General features: G+C 33.8%; 1 protein-coding gene across 5 annotated transcripts in view; it reads right to left on the bottom strand.

Moving 5' to 3' along the window:
• LOC149085130 (3',5'-cyclic-AMP phosphodiesterase-like) overlaps positions 1-26,691 on the bottom strand; it is a 342,555-nt gene that overhangs the window by 164,682 nt on the left and 151,182 nt on the right. The window contains exon 1 of one of the 5 annotated variants that reach the window (XM_089232947.1): positions 13,508-14,305. The exons of the other annotated variants lie outside the window; for them this stretch is intronic. Within the exon in view, the coding sequence (XP_089089073.1) occupies positions 13,508-13,641 (134 nt within the window). The 5' untranslated portion in view covers positions 13,642-14,305. Of the gene's footprint in view, positions 1-13,507; positions 14,306-26,691 lie in introns of those variants that run through there. 5 annotated transcript variants of the gene reach the window in all.

Genomic DNA, 26,691 nt, shown 5'->3' on the forward strand with positions numbered 1-26,691 from the left:
GCGATTATAAAAACTTCACGCAACAGTTCTCAGAAGTAAAAATCAAACGGCTAGGAGTTACTTAGAAGCCTCAATGCCGACGCTAGTTCAAAATATAAAATGCTTTTGCTTGAAAAGTATAAGGAAACCATAAAATGCTTTAGAGTAACGCTGCCAAATAAAGGATTAATTAATTGTAAAATATACAGTTTGCCTTAATTTTCGTGTTATCTATAAACAGATAAAATCTTGCTTTCCAAAGTTGAATAAATTTTACCTTGAATTTCATTTCTAATCCCTTTAATTTGGTGCGATTTTATAAATCTTTGAAAAAGTAAAATTTCAGCAGCTCTTAAAAGATGACACAGATAAAAAAAAGTATTGTACTTATATACAGTACCTACATTTTTTGTACTGAAATGTCACTGAAAGATGTACTTTCTAAAATACCAAAAAACTGAAACAAGAAATCTGTATAATGGGTTCTTTTTGACTACGTATTTGTCATGCGTATTTTCAAATATACACTGAATCACAGAAGGTTAAAAGCAAAATACAAGAAATGTATAGCAATGTCTTATTCTCAATTTCATAATTAAGATAAATGCATGAAGTGCGACTATCAACAATATAAACATAATATCAACAATAACATGTGCCTGGCACCATCAATGCACGATTGACGGAAATTTTAGAAAATGCCAGGTGTTACCCGAACAGGTGCAGCCGTGACTGAAACTAGTAATGAGCTAGGACCTCGATCGTCAACTTTCACGTAGTATGTTGATGGTGATAACTTCGAGCATTTATTGTAAATAAAGCAATATAAATAAAATAGCGAATAAGAATTTTTTTTTAAATTATAAAATGCGGTAAATGAAAAGAATGTCTTTCATTTCTTATATTTGTGCCAAATATAGATTTCTTGCGCCCTACACTGCTATAAGAGTATTCAAAAACCAAACGTGTGTACGCGCATCACGTGAAAAGATATCAGTAAAAAAGGGAAATTCGGCTGAGCACCGTTCGTAAAGTTATCGTTGAGGGAAATATGGATGAAGAAATTCATATACGGCCCCCAATAAAATATTATTTTTATAAAAATGGGAATTTGTGAAGTTCTCTCCCGCATTTCTTTGTTGTAATGATAGAAATTTCCCCTCACTAACATTTGGATACAAATTCGCTAAGATATTGGTGACTGACGTACCTGATTTTTACTACTTTCCAAAGAGCTGCAATTTTTTAAACTTGGTTATTTTAGTTCTTAAAAATTGCCAAAAATTAAGAATTTCAATCATCGATATCTCCGCGGATATTTATCCAAATGTCATGTAGTAAATTTCTTTCCGTACGGTTAAAAAAGGCGTAAATTTTAATGATTCACATTTTGTATTAATAGGGACAGTATAAATTTCAAATTTTTATATTTCCCTTATTATGATTTCGTGGCGCCACTGTCACAGTTGGATTTTCCCCTCTTTGCTGATATCATTGCATATTTTAAATTAATTTTTAGAATCAATTGTAGAAGTTTTAGTTAATTCTTTTTTTTAATTTCACAAATGCAAACATTTAATACACAAAATCAAACCTATTTTACACAAATACAAACATATACACAAATTCATGCAAGTTCCATAAATCTCACTTATACATATTAAAAATAATATAGGGTCTAGAATAGAACCTTGAGGTCTTTTCTTACTCTTCGTTTATCATCCCGTAATATAAGCGTTTATTATAGAGAGAGAGAGTGCACTCCTTCACCTCTTAAAGTTTATACTAATACTTTAGAACAGCGGTTCTCAACCGGAGCTCCGCGGAGCCTCAAGGGCACCATGTGCAACTCTCGGGGACTCCGCGGCGACTCGAGGAAAATAAAATGAATCAGTAAATTTGATAGATAAGTAAATAAGAGAGGCCTACAAGGTTCTGCCATAAAAATTATGTACAAAAAAGGGCTCCTCGAGTGAAACAGGGCTCCGCCATAGAAATTATATACAGAAAAGGGCTCCGCGAGTCAAAAAAGGTTGAGAACCGCTGATTTAGAATAACCCTGTATGTTATCAGTTTTCTTTCGAATTATCTTAGCGAAGTGTTGTCTCCTAGGTCATTGAGACACAAACAATCTAAAATTTTGAACTTAAACAAAATATACATGTTATTGCCTTCAAATACGTACAGTTTATAGCAAACTATGAGTGTGATCAAAATAATACATGGATGACTTGAAGAATATTTTGAACTGTCTTTACGATAACACATGATGAAATATTCGCATCACAGTTTAGTCTCTCTCTTAACACTTAACACTGCCATAAATGTCCTCATCTCTTCATCTCTGAAATTGAATAGATAAGCGAGTGATTATCCGAAAACCCTAAGCTGGGTTCAGAAAGTTTTACCGTCAGTCAACAAACTTACATTCGAAAGCATTAGTATATCTTTGGGTTTTATAGAATATGTAATTTCATAGGATTTACTGCTGTGCGCAGACAATTATGACCTTTCCAGTAGCTTCCATTGGTTCAGCCTTAGCCATTTATTGCACGATATTCTCTATTGTCTTTAGGACGATGCGTCGGCACCAATTTCGTAGAGTTACGAGGGTTTGTTTGCTGGAATTCTGATTGCACGGACCGGATGTTGGTCATTCGAATACACAATACAATCCTCTTCCTCTTTTCCAGTGTCCTCATAGTCACGTTAGAAATATTATAAAGTAACAACTTTTATACGATCATAGTTATGCGTTCTCTAATGAACATGCATGTTGGGTTTCCATATATATTACCCATACCTTCCATATATTCCATTATACCTTTTGTTATGTCAGATAATAATAAAAAATATATATACATAGACATTAAATTTAATATTCGATACAAGAGCCCTTGATAGCTTTATTTTTCGTTCATGGACTAATAAATTTTATGGGACTAATAAAATAAAAGAGGAAACCCAACACAGCGATTTCAAAATCTAAAAATAAGAAATACGCAGACTTAAAATCATCCTTTTTGAATAATCGTAATTATATGAAAATTTTCAATTAATCTTATGCATCATATTACGAAAGCTGTATCTACTGCTTGGCGCTGCAAAACATACCGAAAAAAAACTCATAAGAAAACTAAAAGTAATTGGAATTACTTTATTAACCTCGATAATCAATGATAAAATATAATTTTAAAGTATACATAATGCAAATCTTTTGAGGAAATCGGCGCATTCAATTATCTTTACTTAACATATATTTTGTATTAGCAAAACTCAATTTTTGACCCATTTAAAACGCTGATAATACACAACATTTGGTTACAACAAATATATTTCGGTTTTATATCAGTTATCATTATTATAGTTATCAAAACTAAAATTTGTAATTTTTTAGAAATTACTCGAGAAAAAAACATTCACAAAAGAAGTTTAATTTAACAATTTTCAAATAATGACCTTTTTCGTTAATGAGTTTTTTCAACATCAAATGAAATAATGAAATGTGTTACTTGAAAATATTTTCTAAATACGAGACAAATAAAGTCTCGTCTAGCTGTTCATCTTCAGTCTAATATATTCCGTGTTCTAATAAAAAATTTTGAATTCAATTTTCTGTAAATTATATCATTGTTTTGAATGTATCTTAAATGCTTTGCATTCAATCAATAAAGACAAATACAAATACAAGGAAGGCCACAACAGGATAAATGCCCACCGAGGTGGCCGAGAAAAAGATGCCCATAACATTTATATGGATGTCAGATATTTCTATAATCGGGTTTAGCTTTCTTGTTTATTTAAAGTGATTATATATTATTTAATTAATTGTAATTTTCTTGCGCCGAATTAGTTCAAATTAGTTTATTTATTAATAATGAGATTTTCTTGTATGAGTTTTATTCAGGAGTTCAAAAAGAAGCCAGGTGCTTCAGTCAAATACCTTGGAGGAATATAAGGAGGGTATAATGTCAAAGGGGAACTAAAAAGAACTATATCGACTCATCGAAGTACGACTTAAAAGAAAACTGCCATTTTTTCAACGAATCGGTACGTTTCACGAGGCGTATCTTCAGGGTGTTGGGTTTTTATTTTGGAAATAAACGTAGCCCTAAGGCGGAGAGTCTTTGATGGGTGCACCTGCATGCAATTCCATGTTTTGTGCAATTGGAATTGTTTATGTCCTTTCAATTCGCCACCTGCTAGTGTGGGTCAGTCCCATCTCTAGTTTCGGTGCTTCTTTTACCTTTGGGAACCTTGTCCACGTTACACGAATTCCGTTTGTAATAACGCGCAATACTGGGTACGGTCACTAAAGGCAATTGCGTGTTATTGTCAGAGTCAGCGGTAGCGGCAAGAAGAAACACCAATTGATCTTTTATTACACATGAGGCAATTTCGAGGATTGGCTTAAGGCTTGAACGGGTCAGGTTCTTGGGATGAAGTTCAGACTGAATTAGGATTGGTTAACTGTACATGAAAAGGAATGAAATGAACCAATGAAGGACAAGGGTAATTTTTCGGGAAGAGGAATATTAAGTTAGGAGATGGAAAGTTTCGGGAGTTTTTTTGGAGGTGAATTGAGTAGAGAGAAGTTCGATTTCAAGGAGTTGCTAAGTTGAATTTGTGACAAGGAAATAGGTTCGCAAGGATTACAAATGGATGGAAACTTGAAGATCAAGAAAGTGTCAAGTCTGGAGCATCCGTACTCTCTTTAGTTCTCTCTCTTACGAATATTTGAGAGATGATAAATCTCATAGTGTGCAATATTGTTAATGTTGTCGTAAACTCATAATATCGTTAATATTGCCGTAAATTTCTAGTATCGTAAATTTTCATGCTTGTCTAACAAGTGCAGCGACTCAAATAAATATTCATTTAATTAAATTTGAGTTGTCGTTGATTGCTTCAGTGTTTCACTCGGGTGCTATAAATTAGAACCTGGGGTAACTACATGTTTGGGAAAATTGCGGCCACAACGCATAACTTGTTGCGACCACCGTAACATTTCTAAAATAAAGCAACCCAATTAAAAATGCAATTATGTATTTATGGTTCTCTTATTCTAAGCATGGATAGCTAAGTATAGATGTAATCTTGATTTGCCCCAACATGTTTATCGTATTTCTTTTTAAACGTGTCAATTGTGTTACAATTTACTACCCCCGGGGGTAAGTTATTCCATTTATTAACAAGCCTATTAGAGAAAAACCACAACCTAGAAATGTCCCTTACCAATCGATGCTGGTGTTCCTTTGTAAAAGCAGTCGATTGACGATGTATCAGTAATTCATGGTCCGTCCTATCCATCCCATTGAAAATTTTAAACACTTTGACCATATCCCCCGACAACTGCGTTCTTCCATTCAAGAAATTAAGTCTCACTCTTGATAACTCAAGCCCCGTGTTCCTCTTTGAAAATAAAACCGAGCATTCTATTCGCTTTTTTGACCACCGCTGAACAAAGTTCAGAAAACTTAAGCCCCTCGTCAATGAGAATTCCAAATCAATGACCCTAGTTGCATCCGGGATAGTGACACCATTCAACTCGTACTACACGCTGGAAATACAATCTCCAAGTCTAACATATCTTTTAGCGTAACTTGATTTAAAGATTCACTTTTTATATCAGCGAAAAATAAATTTCACGTTTCGTATTTTTCTCATTGTTTCATAAAATTTGTAAATATTCAGTGAAAAATGCATGCATATACAGTCGAATCCCGTTTTAACGAATACCGTTGTAGCGAAAATCTCGTTCTAACGAACACTTTTCTAATCACCCAAATAAGTTTACATAGGGGAACAATGCAAAAACCTTTAATTCCTTTATAACGAAATTTTGTTATAACGAAGTGATTTCTCTGGTCTCTTGGAGTTCATTATAACGACGACTGTATCTCAAAGTTTCTTGTTTTTTTTTGTCTTGATCATAAAAGAAAATTAAATTTAAAATTATCATTATCTTAATGAATTTTAGTGCTGAAAAACTGCATTTATACAGGGTGCATGACACTTTACTGGCGAACCGTTGATCTTAGGGGCATGCATCCAATTAGAAAAAGTATCCAAATAACGTGATGTATTCAGATATGTCATTCATGTTCGAAAGGGTTGTATGTACTTATTAATAAAAAAATCAACTTTTTATATGGACACTCTGTGCTCAAGAACTCAATTAAAAAGTTGTTACCTTGTCTCTCCTCGTGCCAACAAAAAATGATGCATTTATATATAAGTGCCATATCTCAGTGAATATTTCACATGGAAACTTTTTCACATGGAAATTTTTTTGTTGGCATCAGAAGAGACAGGACAACAACTTTCTAATTGGATTTTCGGGCACGCGGGGACTGTAAAAAAGTTATTTTTTTTTTTAATTTTAATAATTATACAACCTCTTGCAACATGAATGACACATTTTGGTACTACACGTTATTTAGATACTTTTTCCTACTTGGAAGTATGCCTCTAGGATCAATGGATCGCCAGTAAAATGCCATGCGCTCTGTTACTTATGCACCCTGTATAACGCTGAATTCAATGATTAGCTGTAAAAATGCTATTATCTCTTGATAATTACATATTTCCAATCATAATACATGAGATTTTAATAGTTTCGGAAGATTTCTTACTTTTTAGTACCAAATCATGAATTTTATAAGCTTTATTTCGACGGCCCAGTTAAAAAAAACACCTCAAAATTCTATGTTTTCAGATATCTGCATTTTAAAGATTATTTTTTGCATGGAACTCAACTCAAATTTAATTATAGCAGGCAGCGTATGAGCAGTGATGCGAGTTGTCACAGTTTTGCAATACCGTAGAGGCATTTTCTACACTTCGAATGGCGTGCATAACTCAAAAATGCAGTTTTCCTGAAATGTTGTCTTTTTCAATTGGACCATGGATTTATACTATACAATAGCGTCTCAAGCTATTCAGCGATTGTTCTTAAACTTGCATGCGCCAAACAAAGAAACCAATTAAGTGAATTAATTCATAATCATGTTTTTTGAAAGTTTCGCAATCGCCGAATAAACATTTTTGAATTGCCGTACTATCTCACTAAGATATTGGGTTTATTACATAGTTTTTTTTTTTCATTTGCCAAAAAAGAGCAAATATTGTATTTATTACATAATACTTTCACATCATATCAACAGCAACAGTATGAAATTGGAAAAAGTCGTGTAGTTCACTTAAGCCAGCCCGCAGTGTGCTTGTTGTCTGATCACGCTGATTTCCTGTCAAATGCTAGCTTAACAAGTTCAGCTGTAATGAAACGTGACACTTTTATTGAATAGCACGAAATAAGAAAAAAACATTTTTTTTGTAGTATTTGGAAATATTTTTGCGTCAAACTTTTTTTTCAAAGGAAAAAAAGTAATTTGAAGTGTGAAGTTTATTACTCGGGTAATTTTTCTAAAACACACGCGAACAATGCTTAGACTGAGCGATATGGGAAGGATAGTTTTGGGCAAATAGGTCTCAGAACTATTCTTTCACTACGCGATTAATTTGTTTTAAGTAGGGTATTGAGTAAGCTGCTATTTTATAAATTCTAGTATTAAAATATGTCGCGTTTATAAAACGGATACATTGTACATTACAGATGTACATTATAAGAAAAATGTATTATATTATAGTTTTAAATTCCTAAAAATTTAAATAGTTTAAAATTCCTAAGAGTTCGATAATGGTAATTAATCTCATCAGTGTCTAAGTAGGTTTTGCTTCTTAGTTAGGCTGCTAAGAACTGTGAGTGATGAAATTGTGTTATAAAATATGTTTTAACACGATGCATGTTATACAGAGATCATACCACTATTAAGTAAGACAAACATGCTCTGTAGATGGTGGAATAAATGAAGTAATGAAATAATGAGTAAATTTTTAGCGAAAGAAATACAAATGTTTCAACTTGGAGCAGCATATCGACGTTATTAATATATGTTTGAAATTATAAGGCATCATTTGTTTATATCTCATGTGAGTGATGTTGCTTATAATGGAAGCGCGGAAAAAAAAACAAACAAACGTGGAGAAAAATAATATTTTGTAAATATTTGAATTTTTTCTTAGTCCTTGTGAAGTGCATCCTACAAATGGATCAAGATTTGATACATAAGTAGAAAAGAAATCTATCAGAACTTCCAATGATTTCACCATTGTTGATTTTTTTCTGTTTGGATGGTTTCGCTTCCATATCGCTCTTCCTATCTCTTGAATATATTTCCCACAGTTTTTATTAGCTTGCATGAGCATTTATATCATTCATAAGCAGCTGCGATATGGTGAGATGAGTTTCAGTCTTTCGTAACAGCAATAAAACCCGACGATTGTTTTATTTAGAGAGAGAAGTCTCTTTTTTTCACACCTGAAAACAATAGTGCTGTAAAAATGGTGCGGAACTCTTGTAATTTTAGATACACGTGGTCAAAACTTTGACAGTAATTTATGTAATGCGTTTCTACGTAATCCTAGTGGTCAATACCTATACAAAGAGTGAAATGCTGAGACCACAGACATATAATATTTATATTTCTAGTCTGTGGCCTCACCCTTAGTTTATTCCAGTATATTATATTTTTATTGTTTACTTGTTTATGGCAAACATGTCTATGCATATTATGAAGAGACCTGTTATATCAATTTATTACTAAGTTTACTAACAAATTTCTATAGATTCTTTTCACGCCACCGAATTTTCATTGCTCGATAATTTTGTCTGAATAAAATGCTTGGAGAAATAATTCGTTTACATCTAAAGGTAACTTTCCGTTCGCAACTACCATGAGATGAATAAAGGAATTTGAGATTATACTTTTGATCAAGCTTTATTGTCATTCATTTGTGACAACACGGCAGAAATATGTGAAATATAAACAGGCTTTCCTTTGAGAAAAAATCACTGAGGCAAACAAAGGTAATAAAGAATATGAGACAGAAAAATGTCAGATATATCACTCTTATCTGGGTGACGCTTACGGATGAGAACCTCGTAAATGACAACTACCGTTTCGCTGTATGTCACAAACTCAAATTATTTCTGCAATTACAATTTCTGACAATCTGTTAGTTTTCTTTCGGTTGTTGAATCAACAAAAACTTCTTTCACTTCGGATTTGATGCTCAATTTGATTCTCTTAGGGCAACTGAAATTTCCTTCAGATCGCGCTGGAGCGTATTATTTTCATCTACCAATTCTACGTTATCATAATTTACTTCTTTTCGTGATAATTTCGATCACTATTAACTGAAACCACAAGATGAACAAAGTAAAAACTAAACTGTTTGCAGAACTGAAACAACAAAATTAAATAAAGTGTTATTGATTTATTAGCTGCCGTAGAGAGTTTAGAATCAAGTTTATGTTGCCTTTAACGACAGAGACAGATAATAGATTATGCAATTATAGATGCTGAGAAGCCACCAACAAGACGATAACCGAATCGCATTGCTCTATAATCATGGTTTGTGTTTAGATTTTCGGAAAACGTAATACCTATCACGCACCCAATGTAAATTTAACATAAGCGTCGATTCGCACAAACTACCATTCATGCACTTGGTCATCAAAAACATACAATACGCACAAGACCTCATCAATCTAATTCAATACAAATTTGAGCAAATGTTTGTAATAGGGGAACACACACTATGCTGACGTAACGTGGTCCAGTCTCACATCACGTTAGATTCAAGTTGACTTTTGACGTCATCGTCGTGCGTAGTGACCTTAAGATTTTTGGGTTAGCTTTTGAATCGTTTTATCAGATATCGATCAGTATGATTAAAAGAATTGTGCGATCAGACATGATCAGATTAATAGATCATGATTAATGGAGTTGTGCAATTAGACATGATCAGTCTGATTAAAAGAATGGTTTAACCAGATCAACCATCAAAGAATGTGTAAGATACCAAAAACATGTTTATCAGAATGATGATAAACGTTTCACTGTATTGCAAAAAATTTCGTTATATAAGTAGGCATACTATATACTTGAGAAGAATCTATACAGGGTGATTCTGAATGCATGGAACAAACTCCAAGAGGCATAGGCGGAGATAGACTTGGAAGTCTGGGGGGGGGGCATGATGATGATGATGATGTCAATTCATATATACATATATACATTAGATCTGTCGACTCCAACTTTGACGCTGGGGGGGGGGGGGAGCAATGCCCCCCACCCCGTATCTCCGCACATGCTAAGAGGTAATATAAGACACTAAACACGCATTTTTGGTCGTAGAATGTGTGGCCAAATCGCAATAGTAAAGGCGTTAAGAAGTGCTTTCAGAGAGTGCAAAATAGCACTTCACTATCAGTAAATAACATATTTTTCAGACGGATTTACTGCGATATGTGATGCCAACCATCAGAAGGTACAGGAGATATGATGTGGTACACCTCGTGATGCACCCGGGTCAACGCAAAATCGACCACAAGTAACTTTACTGCTTGTCATTGTTTGGCACAGCATGACCTTGATGGTCTTCGCTCCAATAAAAACCCAAAATTCAATCCGAGAGTGAAAGGGGTTCCAGCATACCGCAGTATTATGCCTATTATTCGACCACACATTTCGTGACGAAAAATGCTTGTTTAGGTGTATTCTATCACCCCCTCAAAGTTTGCCCACGAATTCTGAATCCCCCGTATATAAACTTTGCTTGTTCGAACTGTGAAAATCTGTTCTTTCAAATCTGGACTGACGATTATAAACAAAAAGAAAGCATTTGCGCATAAAAAGTATATGGGAAATGTGCGTGAGTGCGTGGGGAAAGGAGTTAAACAATTTTCATAGAAAATTAAAATTTAATGTGGTTCCAGAGTACCCCCTCTTCAAGTAAGTTCAGTCTCACCTAATGGGCGAACAGGGGAATATTAAACATACTATATATTATCGGAGAAACTAATCAAACAAAAATATTTCTGTCAACAATGGAATGAGAGATCACCGATGGAACACCGGGATCTCAAAACAGATAACTTGGTAAAAAGTTTTTATGGTTTGAACCGATTTCGGTTGTCATAAAAACGAATGATTGGAGCTATCACAAATTACAAAGTGAAGTTTCTCTGTGCACATATACGTTATGCAATTCGATTACAGACGATTAAAAGAATTTCATGGAAAATAAGAAGTAGCTGAGTACATCAATTACTTTGACCGATTGAGCATTAGGTTTTCTCAAGCAAGATGAATTGCTTCTCGTTCCAATGTTTTTTCGATAAAAACTTTTCTAGGTATGAAATAAGAATTTTATTTTTATTTCGCATATCTGTTCCGAAGCTTCAGTATAGGCACCTTTTTGACAACATAAAAAAAGAGGAACTGCCAATCTTGTGCATTCTATACTAAGCCTAAAGTTACTTGCTTTTGGTGCATGAGAAAGAAAATCCATGCATGCTACGGAAAAGAGGATTTTCTTTGCCAGCTTTTCCAAATTTGTTACTTTTTTTAATCCGACTTCTAAGGGAAATAGAGAAAACCAGAATATGCATGGTGCATAGCAGACGGGGGTATGGCATTTTACCGGGAAATCGTTGATCCTAGCGGTATACTTCGAATTAAAAAAAGTTTTCAAATAATGTGTAGTACTCTGATGTGTCATTCATCTTGCAAGGGCTTTTGTATAGTTATTAAAATAAAAAAAGCAACTTTTTATACAGTCCCCGTGTGCCCCAAAACCCAATTAAAAAGTTGTTGTCTTGTCTCTCTTGATGCCAACGAATTCCATGTTTCTAAGTGTCATATTTACTGAGATATTCGAATTGGAACACGAAGAGAAGTTGGGGGAAAAACAGCTCTAAAAGCGGAAAAACCGTTTTACCTGCATTTAACGCTGTTTTCCCCCCATATTTCCTCCGTTTTTCGAATTCAAATATCTCAGTGAATGTTGCACTTAGAAACATGGAATGTTTTTGTTGGCATTAGAAGAGACAGGGCAACATTTTTATAATTGGATTTTGGGGCACACGGGGACTGTATAAAAAGTTCCTTTTTTATTTACTTTTTTACAAAAACAATGTCACAACAGGCAAAATGCACAAACAACCCCTTGAAACACGAGAGACATATCTGAGTACTACGCGTTATTTGGAAACTTTTTCTGATTAGAAGTATACCTCTAGGATAAACGGTTCAGTAGGAAAATGTCACTCCCTACTTGCTATGCACCCGGTATATAGTGCACAATATACCACTGCACTAATGCAGCATAGCATATTTCTATGCAATTACAATACGTTTCGTAATCTTGTGGTTCATTATAAATTTTCCACTTTGTTTTCGAGATAACAGTATATGAAAATTGTTGTTTAAGAAATTTTACATGCTTTTTTCACAAGCGCATCTTCATTTCCAACATTTCCATTATTTTAGAAGATAAGATCGATTTCTGTTATATACAAAACATTTGTTTATTATTCACTGATACAAAGTCCACTTGGTTTGAACTTTTATTCGGTTCCATGATAATGATAAATAGTCGTCGTATGCTCGCTCACACTCCCTAGATATTTTGTTCTCCATGAAAAGAGAGGGGAAGAGACGTGTAATTATTCGACAGAGAAATTCATGGCCATATTTCATTGCCTGTCATTGTTAACAAGAGATGAAGGGCATAAAATAAATGAAAGCCCGATGACGTCAAGTTTTACAAGTGCATCAGCCACCAAGAAAAGAAAAAAAAAACCATTCATATTGAAATCTGACTCCATGGAGGTGTACAAGGAAGTGACGTTTATTTGTTCTAGGCTCAAAAACATCTATACGATGTAAAATATTGCTTTTCATTGAAAAATTATATGCACTTTTATACAAAATTCTTGATAAAGGTAATTGATCCCGAACACAACAGAGTGAAACCATTCAAGATTGTTCGCATTGCCTGAAGTTAACCCTATGTCATTTTAAATTGAGTAGTTTTTAATGTATCACACTCACACATAGTACCTACAAGGCGAGTTTTAACACAAAGTTCAACATGTACTAAGTTATAAGAATAAAAATATATTCATTTGAAAATTTCGCAACGCAATCTGTAACAGGGAAAAAATCCAATTGCTGTCGTTAAGCGTTAATTTTTTTGGATTATTGATTTAGAAATATAAACAAAGTATTTTAACTCTATACAATGGTATACAAAGTATTTTATGTAATAGTGTTTCGAATGATAATGAAACATTAGAACAATTGTATAATCATATAGCTATTGAAAATTGATAACCACGAAATATCTCAATACCAAAATATTTGGAATAGATTTAGAGTTCAATTGGGTTACTACTCTGGTTTTGAATCGACCAATTACAATTTTTTGGAATCTGCCTGCATCTATTTCAATTCCAATAGATGATGACTAAGCCGCGAAATATTATACAAAATTATGACACACACATAGTTCTAAGAAATAATCAGAATTTTACGAATTTCAAAGAAGCGAAAAGGTCTAATGAAAATGCTCACATTAAGTTATCGTGATTAAATTTTTGCATTAAAATCATAATCACCTGCTAATTGATGAATATCTTCTTCCTGGAGAGCTTGGGCCGAATAGAAGACGTGGTAGTCGTCTGTTAAATACTGGTAACGGAGAAGGTACGTCTTCTGGCGTCAAGCGCTTTTTAAGTCTTGAAGTTTTCATATTCAAAGTCACCGATACGCTTTCGAAAATCCCCAAATAAAAACCGACGTTTAATGCTTAGAAAAAAGCAAATATGACTCGTCTTTCGTAATTTTTTGAACAGTCTTAAGCATTTCTTTAGAATTCCTCAATAAGGAATGATTCTCTGGCAGTATTTACGGTTGAGAACCAATCTCGAATTGAGAAAAGAAAAAAAGCCGACATCCACACTCGAACAAATACGCAGAAGCTGAATTCAGGAGAGTCGAGTGGAATGTTTTAGACCAGCACACAATAAGTGTTTGATTGTCGTGAAGCACTCAATGACCAGCGACCGTCGTCACGTCCAAAGTAGGCAGCACTGAATTGTCCGCGGACCACGAAGGTGATACCCGTTGTGAACCGTTAAGCTGTTTATCCCACGTGACGTCTCGGGACCTTGAGAACGAAAAGAGAGAGCGTGAAACTGCTTCCTGAAATCGTTTTCGCTATTTCGTGCCATAAAATAAAATTCGGATATTCAGTTCCGCGGTGATCATCACCATCCACTTTACAGTCTTAACGTCGGGCACGACATACACGTTTATTTTGTTGGCCCCTCGTGACGTGCAGCTAAAAAAACACCTGCCTCTTATTGTACCCATCATAAGTTGCAAAAAAAATATGTATGTGTAAAAAAAATTAAGGCTCGACACAACAGTTGCATAAGGCACAAAGAAAAAATGAGCGCGTGCAATGAAAAAAAAAACCAACAGCCAAAACAAAGGAAATAAGAAAAAATGAAGCCAAGGGTAGGATGACGCAAAGCTAGCGATGCCACATGACATGTTTACAAACTGCTTAAAAAGTCGTTAGCGCCAACGAAATCCGACGATTTTTTTTTTCGTTAGGCTCCATCATCATCTCAACGTTTCAAAGGAAAGTAAAGTGAACCAAATTAGTGCAATATCCGCGATGGTCTTTAGTCCTTCCAACTACACTTACTGTTGCATTAAATTAGAGGTCGTTAAGTTGACAAGTGCTGACTAGCGGCAGAATTTTAAATTTCCAGACCATTTTCTCGACGATTAATTTGAGAACGTATTAACGATTCTTGGAAATTGTAGATCATCTCTCTCTCTCAGAACGTTTATGCTTTGCAAGTAAGATTAGTCAGCTACTGATTTTTTTAATTGTAGCTTTTCCTCCCAACACATCTACATTAACTTTTTCTAACTTTTCAGTACTGAACTAAGATGAGGCGTGCAACTTATTTCTCTAATAAGCATTGAGAGCGTGATTTCTTGTGATTCGATAACATATCTCTAATCTAAAATCAAAATTATCATTCATAATTGAGATGGGAAATGCAGATCATTATCTGCGTCGTATCTCAGATTAATAAATACCATGAATAATGAGGTACTTTAGAGAATGCGGATATAACAATTTAAAAATTTCATGTCACGTTCAGAGAGAGAAAGAGTAAGAGAACTGTGATGTATTAATTAATTTGAATCTGAATCCGATGCTTGAGAAAGATTTATGCTCTCAAAGAAAATCAAATACATACACGAAAATAAAATCAAATGCATACAAAACAAACAAATGTTTAAGAATTATATGTTTGAGAAGTTGACATAGAACTTACATGATTTTTACGTGAGGGTAAGTGGAGAAGGCAACTAAGAAAATTTTATGACAAGGAACAACAGTAAAATTCTAAAAATAAGATGTTAGGGTGGACAAATTGGAGCATCGTGTAAAAAATTTTGCACTCGTATAATTTCTCACGTGGACTGCGTAGAAATGACTATTTAGACACACACAAATGTCTCTTATCCTGAATAATAATTATCCTCATCGAGAGGTCATTTTAAGATGGTACAGGAAAATTCAAAAAGAAAATTTCGAAGAGAACTTAATCTAGTATCCTAGAAACTCTCTATGATTTTCGTGAGAAAAAAAAACAAAAAACTCACGTATTCTTTTGTTCTGGAAATAGGAGCATTACCACGTGTTTAGCCTTGACTTTGGGAGAAGTTCTCCGAGTGTTTCAATCACAGTAGGTAAAAAAGATTGACAAACCATTTTGGTGTCACTGTCTCTGTTTCCAGTATAACTCGCTTCACGACATCTCTTACAGTAAGAAATATGGCAATCATTCTGTTCTTATTTCTGACTTTGGTGAGGATTTCAAAATTTTCAAAATATTGAAGCTACGTTTTATCTAGGACAAGCTAGAGAACTGGATTTTAATACGTAATATTTCTACTTTTCATTGTTTTAACGACTTAAGGAAGACACCTTGGCAACTGAGAAAAGAAGTAGCTTGATGATCTATAGATATATCAAATGGAATATACAGGGTGATAATGAATAAACCAACACTACTCAGACGTATGTAGCGGCCATTCTGAGGGAGGTATTTTGATGAAACTTGATATATACTTGATATAAAAAAAAAGTTTAATTTTCGAACACGAGGTGAAAAAGTGCGTTTTTTTATCTCAGCCTTTCCCCTCCATGGTATAAATAACATATATACCAAGTTTTAATGAAATACGTCCACCACAACGGGCGCTGCAAAGGTCGGAGGAGCGTCAGTTTTGACACTGAGAGTTGACCCTACTCAACTTGATTATGCTGACACTACTCCGACCTTTGTAGCGCCCGTTGTGGTGGACGTATTTCATTATTTCATTGAAACTTGGTTTTATTAAACGTTAATTATACCATGAGGGAAAAAGCTGAGATAAAAAAAAAAAAAAAAAACTTTTCACCTGGTGTTCAAAAATTGAACTTTAAAAAAAAATATTTTTTTTCCTCCATGGTCCATTTATCTTATATATCAGGTTTCATCAAAATACCTCCATCAGAATGGCCGCTACATGCGTCTGAGTAAAGTCAGTTTATTTATGACCACCCTGTATGGATCTCACTAGTAATTAACACTCAAAAGTATGAACACAAACCAATTTCCTCTTCATCTTTGAATGGGGCTCTGATTTTTGATAAGACTGCAGATTTAGATTTTTAGCTTGTTCCTTATATTGATTTACAAGAAAATTTATGGTTTAAAAAATTAAAAAATATAAGACCCAGGGCTCCCCCCCCCCAAGCTGAAGCTCTGAGCTGACTTATCTTCCGTCTTTGAGTACAAGTATGACGTCAGTACCATCGCCATAGCCAATCGCTGTTCCTTATCCTGCTTTTTTTCACGGATCAGACATAACTTGGAGCGACAATACCAGTTTTTTGTTCAAAGATGGAGGATGATGAGTCTACCCTCCTTCCTAGGTGCCTTGGTAAGATCGGTCCTCTGTATATCAGGTTAATGCTTCGTCATCCTCCCCTCCGTAGGGACCATGGTCTTGACAGCAATATGAGCCCTTGGGCAGAGAGATCATCTGCGCGCCCCTTCACCAGACTTGAAGTTCCATCCATATTTATTCAGAATCTTGTACAACGTACTAAACATTATTTTGTTTTGCACACGACCTCGTGAAAATGAGGTCCCCTATATATCTGCTCCAGAGAAAGAATATGGTCGTAAATCTAAGATAAAATTCCAAAGTAAACGCATGAAAACAGTGAATTTTTCGTTCCTAAGGATACTCTTTCACTTTTTAAAGGAAATTTAATTCCCTAAAGATATGCAACTTATCACTTCCTGGTGTCGAGGAAATAGCTTGAAAAGACATTTCAGCGACTTTACACCTATTCACTTTCCCGATCGTCTAATACGTATCTAATAAGTCGAACTCAAGAATGATCAATAGTGAGCTTATACTAACCATCGGCAATTACGAACGATCTGACGATAGATACTCCTGGAATGTTGGGCAGTGATATCATTTTCTCGTTTGCAACAACAATGTTCAGGGTCAAAGGGACAAAGATATTGTTATTCAGACTGAAGGCAGATTAACCTTCTATTGTTCGATGTACACCCATTTAACAAATGAAAATCGTCCATCGAAAACAAAATTTTTTTTATAGAGTTATTATTGTTCTTATTGGGTTGCCGTATTTTTGATATAGTTTAGATATATATTCGACATCCATATTTTTTATGGCCATTGTTGAGCATTTTGTCTTTGAATTTGTATTTGTGTCCGATTTAAGAAACAAATCACATTAAATTGTATTTGAAAGATTTGTCGACGATATCAGATAAATTACCATGAATTCGTTTAACAAAACGAGAGTATCTCCTATCTACACCAGAACCATAAACCATACCTCATAATTTACGCTTCTTAGTTACATTAATTACACATTGAAACGGAATTCCGAAAAACGTTGAAATAATTTGCTGGTAATAAATAAAATTTCCCCTGCATAGTCTTAACACAAAACCCGTTAATTAGAGAAAATTGAATGCAGAAATATTTCACAAAATGAGTAATTTAAACTTGATACAGAGATGTATGCAGGCGAAATACCCCCGGGTATATCATCTTCTATCTTCGAGAATTGCAAGTTTCGCATGCCAATATATCTTTAATTCTCTTTCACATAACAAATGCTCCTTTAGCATCAAAAGGACACGATATATATATATATATATATACACGTAAATATACCTATATTTCATTATAATTCAGGAGAATTGGCGTGGGTCTTTTCCAATCTGTGAGCTTAAAATCGGATTATAAACTTACCATGATAGCAGGAACGATAATTACTGATTCGAAAATTGCGTTGTTTCACACCAATTTCATCTTCGGAAGATATAGTTATCTCAAGAGATTAAAATTCCGAACCTTCTAATTTTTTTTAATTTCCATTTTATGTGGAAAATATTTTAAATGTCTAGCGTACGAAAAACTAATTAGTATGTAAAGGAGAGAAATATGAGGTAATTAGATTATTATTCTCGATTTGTTTTAAAAAGAAAACATAGAGAGTGAGAAACTATCCAAGTTATCACCTTATTAATAATATTTTTTTTAACAAACAACTTCTCATAAATGCGAAGAATATGACAACACCATTAAAATAAAAATTTCATTTCTCTGACACATAAATTAACCACAGATATTGGAATTTTAAGCTTTAATAATTGTTGTTTTTTCAGGATAAATACTTGAACCCAGAGCTACGATAAACGTCACTATAAAGATATTTGAACGATATTGTGCAATGGTTTTATTATTTTTTTAAGGAATTTGTCAGGGGAGCGAGTATAATTATAATTAGGAAGGGAATGGTGATTGATGAGTTGAATAAACAAACAATTACATATTTCAAAGAATGAACGTGATTTTTTGTGAGTTTAACGTAAGCACTTTTTTGATTGAAATTCAAGTCTTGTGAAGCAAATATATTATATTGCTTTAATATAAATAAGCTAGTAAAAAAAAAGAATGATTTTATCACCCACAAACTACATTAATTACTGTCAAGTTTCATGCAGGCTTTTTCAAAATAAACCTCATCGTCTTGTGTGAACTTTTGGCTCACCATGTCTGTCATTCTTGGAAGATCTGCTAGAACCCGTTTTTTATGATGCTTTCGAAACCACCTTCGTTATTTTCAGAATAGCCGTTGATGAGCGAAATCATTGGCTTCGAAGCTCCTGTTTCATTCTAGGGAATATAAAAAGTCGCGCAGCTTGGTTGATGTTTGATGGGTGCTGTATTTATTGGATGCACGAGCCAAATATTTGACTTCAACGTTGGCAACGTGAGGGCATGCATTAGCGTGGTGTACGTGAGAAAAAGTTCATCGGGGTGCGAAAAATATAAAAAAATGTATCACACCAATTGTAAAGCCCTGACCATGCTTCATGTTACTTTTTTTTATTTTATTGAATAAAATCGGATCTGGGGGCCGCTCATTTTTGGCGATTTTAAAAGAAAATGTTCTAGGGGAGGTTCCAGCACTTCTTACAAAAACGGAAGACACTCACTCGTCCTATGCAGTAAGTTGATAGGAACTATTTAAAGAGACTCCACATCAAGTTGGTTAAAAAATAATATATATTGTGAGTGAAAATCAATCACATTTTTCCATTCGCTTTCGCCAATTGTCGCAAAAATAATTGCCAAGCGTAGGAACAATTGCCAATCATAAATGTGATTGCTATTTCGTTATCGTGGGCTAATTAATATCCCTCCTCAACTGTTTCAGCAACTTGCCATGCCTAGAAAATTGTCTGCTGTCATCAAAGCCACTGGAGGTTCCACACGATATTACAGGTGAGTAGCAGGAACACCCTGCTACTCACAACTAATTTTTTGGCCACTTGGTGTAGTATGTAATAGAAACACGCAGGAAAATATCTGAAGGGTCAATGATTTCATTTCATTTTTATATATTATCTTAAAATCAATTTTTTCCATTAGTGATGATGCTCTAGAAATATGAATATATGATTATAAGCACACATGAGATAAACCATTGATGCTGGATAAAAGAAAAAATAAAGTACAGCGTAAAAAAATATGGGATATTTTTGGTTATTTTTTGTTGAAGAAATACTTTTTTATCACTGCTACACTCTCACCTATACTCGTAGAGCTATTTCAGACCACTTTTACCCCTTCGCAAGTTTTAGATATGACTCACAGGTGAGCGTGATAACCACCAGGTATCAAGCATGGCTTTCAGAAATGTGTGTTTCTTTTTAAAAAAAACGCCGTGAGAGAGAAATACTTTGGATTCTTGGAACCTAATCTCGTAGATAGAGTGGCAAGAAGAAGGAAAAAAAGAAATAGAAAAGATTTTCATACCCTTTTCGTGGGCATGGACTGAGGAATGAAAGGACAATCAATAACCAGCTCTTTCTTCGTATCTTTTAGCCGCGAATGAAAAGAAAATATAAATACACCCTCCCCTTATGATATGACAAATGTCCTATTATATGCGCGGTATCTTTTTTGCGAAGAAAGTCGTGGACTCTTTGGACATCTGGAAACAAGAATAAAAAGTGACAACTATTCCATAAGAAAAAGGGGATCAATGTCCTATAAATACTCAAATTTATTAATCTCATCGCATTGTTTTGAATAGAATACCGTGCACTCGTCTCCAAAACTGCTGGCTTTGAGCACAAAAGCTCCGTGAAGAATTTCTACATAATGGTATTAAGTTAAAATAATAGCAAAAACTTAAGTCTCTATATTATGCTTATCATGCAACAACAAAAAAAAATTTGTTTTTAAAAAATATAGTATCAGAATGCGCTCAAACTCCTGACAGGCTCACTCTCACTTTTTTACTTTGGAAAACAGACAAAGTCGAAGACGCTTTATTTTGAAGAAATATTCAATTTTTGATACTTTGGCCCACAGAGAGAATAGAGAGAGCAAATTATGATGAAAAAATAACTAAGAGAACATATTTCTCCTTTAATTTACCTGATCGCGCACCCGAGATCTGACATAGTTACACACGATACCTGAAGAGACCCGCTATCATTTTATACGTTCTGTCAAAACAAAAAAATCTTGATAGCCATTTGTTTGAAAAAATATCATTCCAATTACACAATGTTTCCCATAATACCTTTATTCTAATGATTTAGCAGATGAAAAGGACAAATTATGAAAACTTTTTTCAGTGATCAGGGCATCTTTTGATGATAAATGTAAGTACACGTTCACTGCTAATTGACTAAAAAAAACCAAAAAACACATTGACCCGATACACGTATATAAACGTTTCTATTATCTATGTCTATATCTTATTAGATCTTATCTATATATGTATATCTTCTATTATCTATATATTTCTGAGTAAACGTAGGTAGATCAAACCATAAAGTCAGCCATTTTGTTCAACCGACAATCAGCTATTTTTACCTCACAAATATAAAATATAAATTTAAGCTTGTCAGAGAAATGCACGTTTCCAAACGTCAAAATATTTGTGCTTTCCATTAATTATGGAACCTCTCTGACAAATACGCCTCAGCAATTCTTTGATATAATAATTCCTTCTCAATAAATATTCGGTGATATAGTTCAACATTTTATTTATCCTTGCTCTTGATTCACTTGCGAGAATACTAATTAGCAATAATTTAATCACAAATACTGCTGTGAATGATTGTGTAAAACCGGCAAAGTTTTTTTTAACAACGGTAGAGTAAATTTATAATGACGTAAATAAGTTTGAAATCATCTGAAATTTCACGCAGTTAATGATTTTCAAAAGCAAAAAAAAAAGTTTCGTCATATAATTAAGTTGCTCTGTAATCAATTTTGCTTCTTTAATTGGACCTCTCAAATGAAAGTTCGATGATAGATGACTTGTTTTCAACTCATTTCGATGTGAAATAAATAGTGATGCCAACGAAAACAAAAGTAAATCTACAAGCAACACTTCATGCATAAAATATGATATAAGTGTAGACTGTTTCATTAAATTTTTTGGATTAATTTATTATTAAAAGAAGGGTTTCATTCACATAAACATTGCTCACAGTTTTAGATAAATTTTCGTTCTGATAACTTCAAACAGACGGTCTCTACAAAACAATTTCACCAAAAAATATCATTTAATTTTTAGATGTCTTTCAACAACTTGTCAATATGGTCACAAATAATCCAAATTTCATTCTCGTTTGAGGAAATATTTATTGAACAGAGTTTTCTTAAGAAAAGAACACATTTATATCAATGGAGGAAAATTAATCAAGGTGAAGGTTTGTATATAGTGGTTTAAATAAAAAACTTTATATGAAACTTCGTTATGTTCATCTGGCAGATTTTGATGAATGTATGGTAGTTGATTGAATTTCGGTGTGGGTTCAACTTTGATGAAAATTTCCGGTAGAATATCATCATTAGCTATTGTGTTTGAACAGCCGATAACAGGTGGTATTTAATAATAATAGTAAAAAGATTTTGATAGAATATTTTCTTTTACATTTTCTCCAGCGGGAGGATAATGAGATTGCTGATATGTTGAAAGCATTGATCGATATTATGTAATACTTTACGAAATAATCAGTCAGATATGTTGAAGGTTAATGCAAGTTCCTAACGGCTGTTATGCAATGGGCGAATATTATCGATAAAACCACTAAGATTTTAAGTTCGACATTCATCTGGCATCCCGTTGAAAATCTTCATTCGGCATGAATAAGAAATTTTTCGAATATTCCGCTGCAGCACATGTTTCCGTCAATCATTCCAGTAAATCTGTAATCAATTTTATCAAAGGAAAGGCTAGAATATATTTCTCGTCTTCAGAAGAAAAAGGAAGTTATACGAGTTTTTAGCTGTCGTCGAGAGAAACTTGAAATGGACTTCATGAGGAATCGAGAAGCTTGACGTGTCAATTTAATTTTGAAAGGAAGCCTTCACGGTTAAAAATGTTAATCGTAAAAATACATCTTGAGAGTTGTGACTTGGCAGCAGTTTCATGCGCGTAAATTGGTTTGATGACCGAACATAATAGCGTCATCTTGAGCAATTTTTAAGAACCATTCGGAAATTTTTAAGTGTATATTATTTTCACGTCAAAATGAAGAAAACCGATGGGTATAACAGCTGTTGTCTGTTTAAATCATACAAGAAGTCATAAAAAATAAAAAACTTCCAAGAATAACTCAAGTTTCGAGTCACCGAAACAACGACGCTATTACCACTATCGTGTATAATTTATATATATGGAGAATTAATACATATATTTCACTCATAAAAATACATAAATAATAATTTTGACGTTTTTTTGTTTATGCTAATTTAAAAAATAAGTAGATAATGTCATGTTTCTTTGTTCATGTAAATGAAAGGGGGGAAAACATATACCCTTTCACGTAGTTTTTTTTTTCTATTGAAATGAAAGAATGAATGCATCAAAATAAATGGAAACTCAATGTGTTCAACCAAGTGAAACGAAACATTTGAAAATAAGAAAGGTTGAAGCGTGATATGTATATAACTAATGTGATTCCCACTTAAGAAAAAAATAAAACTCCCATGAAATATATATAAATGGTCTTTAGGAAGAGAGGTTCAGGTAATGCACATTTCTTTCCTCTACCGTTGTCTGTTTAAATCATTTAATTCATTCTCAAGATAAACTGCAATTGCTCTCTTTGTTTTTGGAACGGAAGCATGTTTATCTCAAGTATATATACTACGTGTTTGAATAACAGTAAAAGTTATTTGTTAAGATCGTGGGGAATAAAGAGAAAGGGGGAAAAACCACATGTTTTAATGTCCACGATATGTTGTTGTAAGAGTCTTGTAAATCACAAAACACTTCTACAAGTATATGACAAGAGTAAAAAAAAGAGAAAGGCTTGGCAAAAAAATGCATAGGCTTATTTGTTGTCAGTAACATAAAACGAAAAAAAAAAAATGAGAACGTTGTTAAACTGAAAGGTTTTGTGTACGACTGTCTTTCAGAATTTACTCGTGTACTTTAGTCGTCGTGCAGACACGAGGAATATTATTTTGCATACGGGAACAATACGCCACTGTGTTCTAAATTAGAAAGACCCAGAATATGCATCTTTAATCTGAATATATATCTTTTATGTTTTCATCCTAAAAGCATATTGTTCAACGAGCTATGAGCGAAACGTTTGTTGATTATAAAAGCTTCCTATTCCTTCAAATTTATTAATTTTTCAAGACTATTTTGTACAGATTATTTTGCAGCTTAAAAATTGTTTATTGCCTTTGAAATCTTTTTGCGCTTCAAACGAACTCACTCGACTATAACATTGTTTTTATTTTTTGCATGTATAAGAATAAAACAGTTTTGGATCTTTTGTTAATAAAACTTTTTAAAATACGAAAAAAATTTATAACAAATTGAATAAGAATAAAATAACTAGAGTAAAAAGAACTTTTGACAATTTTCACAAACTGTCATTTGAACGTAGTCAGTCATCGTAATAGCATTTCAAAAAAGAAAATTGATAGTTCATGTTTTTTTACATCTGAATGTTGAGAAGTTAAATTATGCATCTTGTAAATATTTAAGATAAAACAGGTAATGAAATTTATTTATTTATTTACCCCTCGCTAAGGAGTGCTTGCAAGGCTCTTGACAAGACTCCACACGACAAAAAAAATAAAAAATAGAATCAATAAAAACATATTAACTGAGAAAGTTATGGACGAAAAAAAATTTTTCAAGGAACATATACAGGGTGGTCATAAAATAACTTTGCCGATATTCGAGCTCCTAGTGGATGCAAAAATCAACGGATGCGAATAAAACTCGAGATATAGGTGTTTCAGAGTATGTGCTCGAGAATGAGTAGAGAAACAAAGACCGATCTCTTGCGATTGCGGTTACAGCACCAAAATTTCGTAAAATTCGAATGCAACACGCAATTTTATTCATTACAAAGTGATTGGCGCAGTAAAAAACCATAACTGTGGTATTGGAACGGTACCTGCAGCACCATAAACGCAGACAAAGAAACATGAGGAAACAACCAATGCAAATCACATTTCTGCCGCAGAAAGTATCCCTCCGAGGAGTTGGCGCACCAATAAGAGACTTGATTTCTTGAATATGTTTACATTGGAAGGACGTAGGTGTCGGGGGATATGATCGAAGTGTTCAAAATTTCCAACGGGATGGATAGGATGGACCTTGAGTTATTAATACACCGTCAATAAACTGCTTCGACAAGGGGACATCAGTATCGTTTACTCAGGGACAATTCCAAGTTTTGGTGTCGCAGGCAGCTTTTCCTCTAATAGAGTTGTCAATAAATGGAATAGCTTACCTCCGGGGGTCGTGATATCTAACACAATTGATACGTTTAAAAAGAAGTACGATGGACATAGTGGGATAAATCGAGAAGCTATGCATACTTAGATACGACGATCACAATCTTTTTTACGGGCACAATGTATTATATACAGTACTATTAATTATTTTCGAGATAAATATGTTTTTACATTGGGTTACTGTACTTTAGTTATATATTTGACATTCATATTTTTTCTATGGGCATCTTTTTTCAGCCACCTCGTTGGGCAATTTTTCTGTTATGACCTTTGTGTTTGTATCTGTATTTGTAACCCCTTGGCGCGAGATCTTTGTCTGCGTCCTGCGCAGGAGTTTATGGTGATTCTGGTACCATTCAAACACCATCGATGGTTTTTCACTGCGCCAATCACTTAGCAATGCGTAAAATTGAGTGTTGCCATCTGAATTTTGAAATTTGGCTGCTGTGACCGTAACCGCCAGGGTTTGGTTTTCTTCTCATTTCCAAGTGCATACTCTGAAACACCTATACCTCGAATGTCATTCACATTCGTTGGTTTTTGCAGCCGCTAGGGGCTCGTGCATCGGCAAAGTTATTTTATGGACATTCTGTATACACAGTGGATTCCACCCATAACGTTCCCTCTTCGAACGGCTTATTTTCTTGTTCCCAACTTTCACCAATACACATCGAGATTTTCTGTTTAAAGCGTTTTAACTAATTCATTATAATAGTTATAGAGTTATTAGTTATAGTTATTATAATAGTTAAGATTTCATAGAAAATCCAACATTAAGTTTCTTAAACAATAGCTTTTCTAAAAATGCAAAGTTTGAAAACAAATTATTATCTGCTGTGCGAAAATTTCCCTTGAGGAGATAAGATATGAGTAAGTGCCTATTCTAAGGTTCGGAATTCGGTCTTCATATACACTAGGAACGTGAATTCCATGAAAGCATGTTTTTAACAAAAAAAATGACGGTTGACACAGAACAGGTTGGCGAATATTACGAGATGATCGAGACGAACCATAACCGTAATGGCAAAAAAATAATACAGACGACGCCGCTTGCTAGAATCACGGATAATGTAATCATTCGTGTATTGTTATCATTTTTGCAAAATATGGAAAGAACCAATTTCTTAGCATAGGAAAAAATTCTTTTGCAGAAATCAGAACTTCGGTTTATGTTATAAATATTTTTTGTCGAAAGTTTCTTTTCTTTTTTGCGTATTTTGTGAAACTAAGGTTAAATCAGACTCATTTTTTTCCCTATAACTTATCGGTATCAACCTACAAGACTACGTAAGAGGTCAGGAGGCTTTCTTATTGACAAAAATGTCCGTACTTGGTTCACAATGTCCTAATCGGGCCATAATATTCGCTATGATCCATG

The sequence above is a fragment of the Pholcus phalangioides genome, unplaced genomic scaffold (genome assembly GCF_987345545.1).
Source record: "Pholcus phalangioides strain wild (caught in Gottingen) unplaced genomic scaffold, Ppha-v1.0 ptg000007l_1, whole genome shotgun sequence".
In the NCBI taxonomy this organism is placed as follows: Eukaryota; Metazoa; Arthropoda; class Arachnida; order Araneae; family Pholcidae; genus Pholcus; species Pholcus phalangioides.